General features: G+C 43.6%; 1 protein-coding gene across 3 annotated transcripts in view; it reads right to left on the reverse strand.

The window, feature by feature from the left end:
* The window catches only part of LOC126267444 (inositol 1,4,5-triphosphate receptor associated 2-like), a 163050-nt gene that overhangs the window by 32343 nt on the left and 118621 nt on the right, over nt 1-12086 (reverse strand). For all 3 annotated transcript variants that reach the window (XM_049972709.1, XM_049972712.1, XM_049972711.1), the window contains 2 exons: nt 9343-9479; nt 5487-5603 (listed from right to left, as the gene is read on the reverse strand). In XM_049972709.1, coding sequence (XP_049828666.1) covers nt 5487-5603; nt 9343-9479 — 254 coding nt within the window. The remainder of the gene's footprint in view (nt 1-5486; nt 5604-9342; nt 9480-12086) is intronic.

Raw genomic sequence — 12086 nt, forward strand, 5'->3', positions numbered from 1 at the left:
CTAATTTTATACTCGTGGTCTCTTCGCGAGATATACGTAGGAGGGAGCAATATACTGCTTGACTCCTCGGTGAAGGTATGTTCTCGAAACTGATCATCTCTCCTGCAAAGTCTTCCACTGGAGTTTATCTATCATCTCCGTAACGCTTTGACGATTACCAAATGATCCCTTAACGAAGCTCGCTGCTCTCCGTTGGATTCTCTCCATCCCCTCTATCAACCCTATCTGGTACAAATCTGCGTCACTTTGGATAATACGGATGACATCATCTTCCAAAACCTTTAAGTACTATACGGTAGTCACTGTACCACCAAGGAATACCACACTGATTATTCCGTGACTGGACAATAGACACCACACACTCACCCGTTGAGTGTTAAGAGACTTCCCGATCACGAAATGCAGATTCTCAGAACCCAAATGCGTCAATTTTTCTTATTGACGAACCCATCCAAATGAAAGTGGCCGACAACAATAACGCGAGTGCGCATGCGCTTACTGATCCCATCATGCCCCGCAGCCAACCATGTAGTTTGAACGTCCTAACGCAAACCGTTCATCAGTTATGTAGATTTAGTTTCATAAAGTTCAATAACTGTCACACTGTAAGTCCACTGGCTTTTCAGAAGCGCTTCAGAGCCTTCACTTTGTTGCGAATGGTCGACTAAGTCATCTCTATGATGTTGGTAATCTCATCCAAGAAGGGATGGGAAGGGGCACGTCTTTGGATCTCACAGTAAAACTCTGGGACAGCTCTCATTGTCTTAACTGAATGGTGAACCCTCTAATCAGGTAAAACGTCTTGTGCGCATTCCACGCACATACTCTGCTACATGAGCAGCCCCTGATGAGAGCAGCTCTCATATACACTAGTGGCCAATAAAATTGCTGCACCACCAAGATGACGTGCTACAGACGCGAAATTTAACCAACAGGAAGAAGATGCTGTGATATGCAAATTATTAGCTTTTCAGAGCATTTACTCAAGGTTGGCGCCGGTGGCGACACTTACAACATGCTGGGATTAGGAAAGTTTCCAACCGATTTCTCATACACAAACAGCAGTTGACCGGCGTTGCCTTGTGAAACGTTGTTGTGATGCCTCGTGTAAGGAGGAGAAATGCGTACCATCACGTTTCTGACTTTGATAAAGGTCGGATTGTAACCTATCGCGATTGCGGTTTATCGTATCGCGACATTGCTGCTCGCGTTGGTCGAGATCCAATGACTGTTAGCAGAATATGGAATCGGTGGGTTCAGGAGGGTAATACGGAACGCCGTGCTGGACCGCAACGGCCTCGTATCACTAGCAGTCGTGATGACAGGCATCTTATCCGCATGGCTGTAACTGATCGTGCAGCCACGCCTCCATCCTTGAGTCAACAGATGGGGACGTTTGCAAGACAACAACCATCTGCACGAACAGTTCGACGACGTTTGCAGCAGCATGTACGATCAGCTCGGAGACCATGGCTGCGGTTAGCCTTGACGCTGCATCACAGACAGGAGCGCCTGCGATGGTGTACTCAACGACGAACCTGGGTACACGAATGGCAAAACGTCATTTTTTCTGATGAATCCAGGTTCTGTTTACAGCATCATGATGGTCGCATGTCTTTGGTGATATCGCGGTGAACGCACATTGGAAGCGTGTATTCGTCATCGCCATACTGGCGTATCACCCGGCGTGATGGTACGGAGTGCCATTGGTTGCACGTCTCGGTCACCTCTTGTTCGCATTGACGGCACTGTGAACAGTGGACGTTACATTTCAGATGTGTTACGAACCGTGGCTCTACCCTTCATTCGATCCCTGCGAAACCCTACATTTCAGCAGGATAGTGCACGACCGCATGTTGCAAGTCCTGTACGTGCCTTTCCGGATACAGAAAATGTTCGACTGCTGCCCTGGCCAGCACATTCTCCAGATCTCTACGTCTGGTCAATGGTGGCTGAGCAACTGGCTCGTCGCAATACGCCAGTGACTACTCTTGATGAACTGTAGTATCGTGTTGAAGCTGCATGGGCAGCTGTACCTGTACACGCCATCCAAGGTCTGTTTGACACAATGCCCAGGCGTATGAATGCCGTTATTACGGGCAGAGGTTTTTGTTCTGGGTACGGATCTCTCAGGATCTATGCAGCCAAATTGCGTGAAAATGTAGTCACATGTAAGTTCTAGTACAATATATTTGTCCAATGAATACCCATTTATCATCTGCATTTCTTTTTGGTGTAGCAATTGTAATGGCCGGTAGTGTATTATGGTGAAAAAATACGAAGTCGTAGCCTGCCATGTCACAGGCTTTTTTGCAGTTGAAGCCTTATACTCGATTCAGAACCAGGGGGCCACAATTGCAGCAGGGGACAAGACTGCAGGCCGTAAGTTCCGCGAAAACTTTGTAAGCCAGACTGGCCTTCGTCAGTCATTCTCCCAGTCGCTGCAGTGTTTGACCTATGGACCCAGACAACGGGCAGCGTTCTCTCCATCGGTCTACCGGAACTGCGTCTTTGCGCGAGGCCCCCTGCTACACGCTATATGGTTCTAACTGTCCCTTGCCGTCGTTCCGATTACGCCAAAAATTCAAACTTACGACGATTAACAGAGACCTATTGTATAAAAGCATGCAGCATCGTTGCGAACCAAAATAAACGACGGGAACTGGGCGGGCTACAGAGCGCCAACATGCCACTGATCAAACGCGACCATGGAGCGGGGCTTCATAGCAGTCCTCAGTAGGCTTTTTTCAATGCACCACGATTATCCATTATTAGATAGAATTTTATGCCGGAAACGTCTCTTATCAATGAACTGTGAAAATATTAAGGAGGTTTTCATATTGTGCAACGAGAAAAAGTTTTGATCCAATCATAGTTTCGTAAAGAGAAACCATTCTGTAATTCTTCACGCTACCGACCTGTCGACATCTTGTAGCGTTAGGTATTCTACCAGGTATCAGCACTGTTTATGCAAGAGCATTGGATATTCTTCAAATAGTTCAAATGGCTCTCAGCACTTAACAACTGAGGTCATCAGTCCCATAGACTTAGAACCACTGAAGGGGGTTAGGACGTAAAACGGACTGACTTGGAGCAGGAGAGGCACCAGAGGAAAATTTAATTCCCAATGTCTTTACTTTTACAAGTGAATTCATAAAACTTTGTCAGCATCACCAGGAAGGATTCAGGATTCGCACTCGTAGCAGAGGAAGTTCAAAAATATAACAAAATAATATTTTTTACATGTGAAATTTCATCATTTTTTCACTTACTATTGGGTGCATTTGTTGCTATAGTTACACTTTTCTTCATTAGTAAGAGATACTGTTCGATGAATTTTGCAGAGCATACAAACGATACTTACAGGTGTCTGAAACTCTAGAATCTATTTAATTTCTGAAAAAATGAATGAGCTGTTAGGTTTTAAACTTCATGTTTAGAAAAAAATTAAACTTTGTAGTTAATTATCTCTATTTCTGCCGCAGTTTTTAATAGATTTGGAAAATTCTAGAGTTTAATACACCTGTGAGTATGATTTATATGCTGTGCAAAATTCATCAAAGAATCTCTCTTACTTGTGAAGAAAAATGTACCTATAGCAACAAATGCAACAGTAAGTGAAAAAAATGATGAAATTTCATATCTAAAAAAAATTATTTTGTTATCTTTTTGAACTTCCACTGCTATGAGTGTGAATCCTGAATCTTTCCTGGTCATGCTGACAAAGTTTTATGAATTTATATGTAAAAGTATAGACTATGGAAATGAAAAGGTCCTGTGGTGCCTCTCCTGCTCCAAGTCGGCCCATTAGACGTCCTACCCCTCCTTACACCTAACTAATCTAATGACATCACATACATCCATGCCCGAGGCAGAATTCTAACCTGCGACTGCAGCAGCAGCGCGGTTCCGGACTAGAGCGCCTAGAACAGCTCGGCCACAACGGCCGGCATTGGATATTCTGCCAGATATCCGTTCATGCACCAAGATTTGAGGTATTCTGCCGGATATCACCATCGTTCAAGCACTGAAGCGTCGGGCATCCTGCTGTTCACGCACAGATGTCGGGTAGTCTACCGAATATCAAGTTCGTTCACATATGTGGTGTCAGGTATTCTGCCGGATATCAGCACCATTTGCGCACTGAGAAGTTGGATGTTCTGCTGGGTATCGACGCCATTCACGCACCAGGTGCTGGGTATTCTGCTGAGTTCAGCATCGTTCATGCACAGATGTGAAGTTTTCTTTCAGATATCAGCATCGTTCAAGCCCTGAGGTGTCTGGTATTCTGCTGGATATCAGCGTCGTTCATGCATCAGGTGCCGGATACCAGCATGGTTCATGCACAGACGCCAAGTGTCCTGCCAGATAACAGCGTCGTTCATGCACAGACATCAAGCATTCTGTCAGATATCAGCATCGTTCACGCACTGAGGTGTCATGAGTTGGATTCATGATCGTGCAGCATACTTGACGCCTCAGGTTGTCAGAAATCATTATCTTAATTGCCCCTTTTATTCCCCAACTCATTAGCGCATCAAGCAGTTTGTTTACCTTCGTTGATGACGAAACGGAAAAGTATTTTGCTTCTTCAACAAATAACAGCATCATGCAAAGTCTTCCTACATACCAAGAAGGATATCAAAATAGTTCAAATGGCTCTGAGCACTATGCGACTCAACGTCTGAGTTTATCAGCCGCCTAGAACTTAGAACTAATTAAACCTAACTAACCTAAGGACATCACACACATCCATGCCCAAGACAGGATTCGCACCTGCGACCGTAGCGGTCACGGGGTTCCAGACTGAAGCGCCTAGAATCGACGGTCACACCGGCCGGCTCGAGAAGTATATCATGTACCTAGTAGCACGTTATGAAAATTCAATTATCATCCATGTCAAGTGAGTTGATGGATACTGAAACGATCTCACAGCCAGAAATCTATCTTAATTTCCACAACGCAGTTATGCAGCCGGCAGGAATTCCTTCATACTTAAAAACGAGCTGCACGACAATCTCAGGTCGGTGACATAAGTCAAATCTTACTAAATGTGACGCAGAAAGAGCTGTCTTCTTCTCAGTATGGAACCGTCACTACTCCAACAGCATAGCTGTAGAGAAAATCCAAGAAAGTCATCACGTCCTATAAACACCTATACCTTTAACATTTTTTGCTTACTTACATTAAAACAACATTGAAGGGATGTAACAACACATCCAACCTTAAATTTAGAATATTCATTACTCTGCCTACTTCTGTGGAAACACATTTTCCTGTAAGATTTCACAGAAAATATTTATGGGATTTCAAGTCAGATTTAAAAATGTTTATTCTAAGACAATAATTCCTGTCTGAATAACTCATAAGCCATTTGCCATAGCTATTTTTGAGCAACACTTTAAAATCATTCGTACAACACATACAATTTTTTTTTTCAGTTCACATATATAATATGCAAAAATTTTAACTATTATAGAACATACCCATAATTATTATTTCCTTCTGGCTCCACATTCTCTAGCTCGAGTCTACTGCTGCAACTTTCTCGTCTTGATTCACTAATTTCCTGTATGTTGTCCATAAAGGTATTGGTTGTATTCCTTAAAAAAAAGAAGTGCAATCAGTAAGCTGCTTTAGTGGGTCAAAATTAAATTACGTCACTTAAGCATATTTAAAGTTGATCTAATGGTGCATAATCCTTGCCAAAATGCAAATAGTGTTTTGTGATATCTGTTTCCTCCTGCATTTGTTATGTGATAAAGCTTTTTACATGGACTTTCTTCCTGCACTGCGCTGAACTTTGGTTCATGGTGAAGAAAAATGAACCAGTTCTGGAGGCTTTTGAGATGTGGGTTTGGTGGAGGATCAAAATATACGTTGGATGTACAGAGTGGAAAAAGATAAGGAACAGAAAAGAATGGAAGGGCAGAGCACTTGTGTAAGAACAGGAAACTGAGAATGAATAGATCATAGTGTATAAAGTAAGAAGTGGAAAGGGCAGTCAAGTGAAAACGAGATAAATGGAGAAAAGTAAGTAAAGTATTTATTATTTCAAAAGTAATCGCCAAACTATTAATCCCATAGTGATAAAAGACGATCGATGGCATAATGGAAAAATATTTGAGGTTGCCTATGGAACCATGATTGTACACAGGCTTGCATATCCTGGTCCGAAACAAATCGACAGCCACGAATGTCTTTCTTTAGGTGTTCAAAAGTATGCAAATCGCATAGGGAGCGATCGGGACTGTACAGGGAACGTGTACTGGTTCCCAGCGAAACTTTTGGAGCGTACAAACTGTCTGCTGGTCTCCGTCTCGGGTTCTTCGGCCGATGTTCGTCTGATGACTTTTCTGACGTTTCGCCAGCGTGAATGTTCGGCATTGTCAAAGCTTCACTGTCCACTGCTGGTGGTGGTCTGGAGCCGAGCTCGCGGCCGCAGACTGTAGGCACCTGGCGCGCCAGCGTCCGAGGGCTTCTCCACGGTCATCTCCGTTGTCGTTGGCCTCTCGCTACCTGCAACGGTCGTTCGCTGCAGCACGGGAAGCCAGAATCTGTTAATCTTGAGGCTTTCTTCTTTCTTGTTGGGGCTATCCTCATGATTGTGTATTTCTATAGCTTCTCCGAATAAGCGGTTGCGATGGCTCTTCTCTACACCCAGAACTTCCGTGTCGGCGAATTTTACTACGTGGTCGGTCTCACACAGCGGTTGCTCTACCACGGCCCATTTCTCCACCTGCCCCAATCTGCAATGCCGCTGATGTTCTGTGATCCTGGTGCTGATTGATTGTCCAGTCATTTCAACACAGAACTTTTCTGCAAATGCAAGATATGTGGTATATTTCCGACATTGCAAGTGAGTCCCTTTTCTTCTTTGTCGATCTGAGACACTTTTTGATCTTCTTTGTCGGTTCGTAAATAGTCTGCAGGTATCAAGAGGATAATCGCACCGGAAGTGACCGCGAAGAAGTCCTTGGACGTTGGCGCGCCAGGTACATATAGCCTGCGGTCGCGAGCTCGGCTCCAGACCACCACCAGCATTGCAGGGTGAAACTTTGACAATGCCAGACACTCGTACTGGCATAGCGTTAGAAAAATCATCAGACGAACGTCGCCGAAGAACCCGGCACAGAGATCAACTGGTAGTTTGTCAACAAGCCTGACCACGAAAGCCTAACAATTTTGTTCTGCAGCGTAGTCGAAGGAATTTCGGCAACTTGCGGCCCTATATATTTGGAGTCCTGAACAAAGACGATGGCGGCTGACGATTTCCTTCAGACGAAGATGTCGACATCCGGATAAAACATGGCTCCGTAGGGAACTGCAAATATTTTTTCAATGAAGGTATTGATCGCATTGCCTCACAGATGGATAAGCGTTGTTATATTGCGGCGATTAGTTTTGAAAGAATTAAGAATTAGTTACTTTTCCTGTACCTGTCTCACTTTCATTTGCCTGCCTCTTACAACAACGGTCTTGGAAGCGTATGTGGAAAGGGTGATGGGGGAGGAAGAGATTTCAGATTGTAGGTGATGTTCTGGACGGCGGCATACACACAGCAGCACTAAGAAGGAAGCAATGGACAGCCTGACTCTGACCTGCTAGTGCAGCAGAAAACTGCTGGCTTGTTTTAATTGGCCTCTCTTAAAAAATAAAGGGCCTTATTCCCTCCTATTGCTGAAGATACAAATGACATTAAGTTTTGGGCTGAGAGGTTTTCACCGCCTCGTAACTGATACTTTTGAGTACTCAATTTACCACTTTTGAAAGTTGAGATCGCTCTAGTGGCCTACTTGTCTTCATCCAACTTATTTAACCTCCAACATAAAGCTACTTGAGAACCGTTTCATCTGTCTCTTTTACTTCTTTTACACTGTAATTGTGTATGATTTACGGTGCATTTTCCCAGTACATTCCAGCGGTCACGCATAGCATATCCACTTCATGGACGCACACTGGATGAATTTAATCTAACGGTTAGCCTCACTTGCTCTATGACAGCATTCGCTACTGTTGACATCGTCTGGCTTTATTATGATATCATTAACAGCCAGTCTGAACAATTGTTGGAAGACCTCTATCACATGTGGCAATGAAATTCTATTGTGCAGCTGTCACAGTTTATGATGCATAACAACTATTTTGCGACAAACTGCACTCACGTGATACATTAGTGTGTTGCTGTGTGAGTTAAGGCCGTTCACAAATAATGTTGTTGTATGTAGGGAAGTTATAATGGCAGTAAATAGTAATTAAATGCAGAAATAATCGCAAAGGATGGACATATGGTGCAAGGAACAGTAGCTCAACTTTAACAAAAGCCACATATTGCTTATAAGATGCCATGGAAACTCATTATCGTCTGATTGTTCCATTGTCGATCAATTCTTGCAAACAGAGACAACAATGAAATATCTAGTGATACGCAGCTAAAGAGATTTAGGGTGGCAGAAACACATAAAAGTAGCTGCGTGAATGGCAGATTCTTTGAAGAAATAATATAAGAAATTTAATTATCCAAGAAAGAGATGGGTTGCAAAACTTTCATTTTGATCAGCCTCGAGTGTTATTCGCCAGAATGATACTCTCACCAGGCACAGTTAATGGAGGAAAGAGACGATTAAAGGATATACATACAGTGTCATATGTTATTTTCGTCAGCGATAAGTCATCTTGTAGGCGCTCAACCAACTCCAGTAACAGATGTTACAAGAGAGGCATTGTGCATCACGGTTCCAATGAGAATGCAGCATCAGTTAATTTCGTCTATATCTGACAAAATAACGTGGTGGTAGAATCCGATTCTTTAGGCAATATGCAGAGTTACTTGAAGACAGTCAACCAGCACACAATTTGCCAGTCAGCGAGGAGTTGGTGTAACGGAAGTGATGTACTCCTCTTTGTCAGACACAATGGCGTGGCTTGAAGAGCTTGAGTCAGTGGACCTACATTTAAGCAATGCGAAAAAGTCTAGCGTTTGGAATCATTAAAACTATTATGCACCTTGCTTCTCTCGTCATTCAGTTCTCGGGACCTGTTTCTGAAATTTATTTATTTCCCCATTTCCCCTTTCAGATTTAGGTTTCTTGTCTGCTCTGCACACCTGCCAGCCTTGATACCGTTAGTAATTCTAGGTTCACTGATTACTTAGAAGATGCATGTGTTGTGTACCAGATAATGTAAATTAGTAATATACGCCTTAAATAAGAGTATATAGACGCTGTAATTTAATATCCTTTTGCAAATTTCCATACAGGTAATGAGTAATATATGAAGAAATTGATAATTGCATGGTAACGGACAGTTAGACTTGTAAAGTAAAGCACAACTGCTACTCACTCAAATGTGTCGAGGTTTTCGGATGAGCCCCAGCTGGTGGTGGAGGGACTACTCGGAGCCGCAGACGGGGTCAGCGAGGTGCGTCTCGGGAAAGAACCGGAGCGAGACAGCAGCCTGGGGCTGGCGCTGCCGCCGTCCTGCAATTGTTTCACAGTGGCTGTGTAGCGACAGACAGCTGCTGGTGTGCACAATGTCAAATTTCTAGTCCCACATTTTTTAAATATTGACAATATTTCCCATGTGCGCAGCAATATTGTTCGCCCAAGAGTGAGATTCTACATCTACATGATTACTCTGCAAATCAGTGGCGGCTGCTGTTTAAGAGCACAAGAGCACGTGAAAACCCCAACTTTTGACACCTTGCGGATTGGTTGGTTATTTTACTTTGAATGCTCTTTAAATGTAAAGTAGATGTGGCAATCTGAAAAGCACGGCACTAAATCTACCGCGCTGTGCTATATATTGCTCGTTTTAGACTCAGTGAAATTTTTGCATCAGGATCGCGAGCACACCTTCAGTTGTGCACGTTTTAAGGTGCTTCTGCGCATGCGAAATACTGGACATGATGAAACATCAAAAAGTAGTAAGCCTCGTTCACGCAGTAAAAGTAAAATTATGTTCTGCTACAATTTCAAAAGAACAGTTTCAAACAGTTACCACAAATTGCAAAAAAATATCATATGAAATAAAAAAATTTTCTCTCGATATTGCCATTTTGATATCTGCGAAAAAATACTGCCGGTATATGAAAGAATATCGATATTTTATCAACAGGGCTAGTTACTTAGCCTTTTTCACCAATTACTTCTGCGGGGTTTTGCTCGATCCCTCGCTCAGCTGGAACGTCCCTGGCGCATTTAGCTCGTCTGCTGTCGATGGGGAGTCAGAACCGGTTCGAGAACATTTTTTCTCATAAGCTACATGTAATTTATCGCTCCCTCCCACACCCCCCCCCCCCCCCTCAACCTGTTTTCCACGCCATAACACATTACACATTAGTTGCCGTACTCATGGTACAGCCTTTAAAAATAAATCTAAATCTTGTGACGACGCAATTGTCTGTAGACGCTGCGTACTAATTTTGCAGTGGGGAGCGAGACAGCAGCCTGGGGCTGGCGCTGCCGCCGTCCTGCAATTGTTTCACAGTGGCTGTGTAGCGACAGACAGCTGCTGGTGTGCACAATGTCAAATTTCTAGTCCCACATTTTTTAAATATTGACAATATTTCCCATGTGCGCAGCAATATTGTTCGCCCAAGAGTGAGATTCTACATCTACATGATTACTCTGCAAATCAGTGGCGGCTGCTGTTTAAGAGCACAAGAGCACGTGAAAACCCCAACTTTTGACACCTTGCGGATTGGTTGGTTATTTTACTTTGAATGCTCTTTAAATGAAAAGTAGATGTGGCAGTCTGAAAAGCACGGCACTAAATCTACCGCGCTGTGCTATATATTGCTCGTTTTAGACTCGGTGAAATTTTTGCATCAGGATCGCGAGCACACCTTCAGTTGTGCACGTTTTAAGGTGCTTCTGCGCATGCGAAATACTGGACATGATGAAACATCAAAAAGTAGTAAGCCTCGTTCACGCAGTAAAAGTAAAATTATGTTCTGCTACAATTTCAAAAGAACAGTTTCAAACAGTTACCACAAATTGCAAAAAAATATCATATGAAATAAAAAAATTTTCTCTCGATATTGCCATTTTGATATCTGCGAAAAAATACTGCCGGTATATGAAAGAATATCGATATTTTATCAACAGGGCTAGTTACTTAGCCTTTTTCACCAATTACTTCTGCGGGGTTTTGCTCGATCCCTCGCTCAGCTGGAACGTCCCTGGCGCATTTAGCTCGTCTGCTGTCGATGGGGAGTCAGAACCGGTTCGAGAACATTTTTTCTCATAAGCTACATGTAATTTATCGCTCCCTCCCACCCCCCCCCCCCCCCCCCCCCCCCTCAACCTGTTTTCCACGCCATAACACATTACACATTAGTTGCCGTACTCATGGAACAGCCTTTAAAAATAAATCTAAATCTTGTGACGACGCAATTGTCTGTAGACGCTGCGTACTAATTTTGCAGTGGGGACGCCTCCGGCGTCCTCTCCGATCTGCGGTCCAAGCGGCCGCTCTTGTTGCTTGGACCTTAAACCGACTCTGGGGGCACTTGTAGAGCCCCGTCACGTTTCTTCCATTGCCTTTGTATTCCACGATGGAACAATGGAATACCATGATTACAGCTGCATACTCCCCCCCCCCCCCCTCATCATCTAGCTCGAGGTAATACACACATGAGCTCTACTGTCATCGTCTTTACATTCGGTACGCTTAGGCTGCGGTCACAGTGGTTCCGATAGCGGTGGACTTCGCTGACGACCCACATCGGCCGGAGAAGGCCGATCTTTTCAAATCATTATGCCACCACGTGCACTGTCACATTATAGCCGATCTGATCCCCCGAATGTACAAACTCCGGACAACAATCGGTAAAATCCAAATTAATTTCTTTTCTTCGGTCAAATCGACTGACGTTCTCGCACACGCATCCTGAGGGTGAAAATATCATAATCGGGATATTGTTCGGTATCTACGGACTGAAATCTTTACTGTAAATTTTACGCATAGGTTACAGTCTTGCAAATTATAGAGTTCAGCGATCAGTCGTCCTTTTTAAATTTTATTGGCACATCTAGATTTCAGCTGGAAGCTAGCTACTCTCAATGCACTATTATTTATGCTCA

Source organism: Schistocerca gregaria, chromosome 4, assembly GCF_023897955.1.
Source record: "Schistocerca gregaria isolate iqSchGreg1 chromosome 4, iqSchGreg1.2, whole genome shotgun sequence".
NCBI classification, from domain to species: Eukaryota; Metazoa; Arthropoda; class Insecta; order Orthoptera; family Acrididae; genus Schistocerca; species Schistocerca gregaria.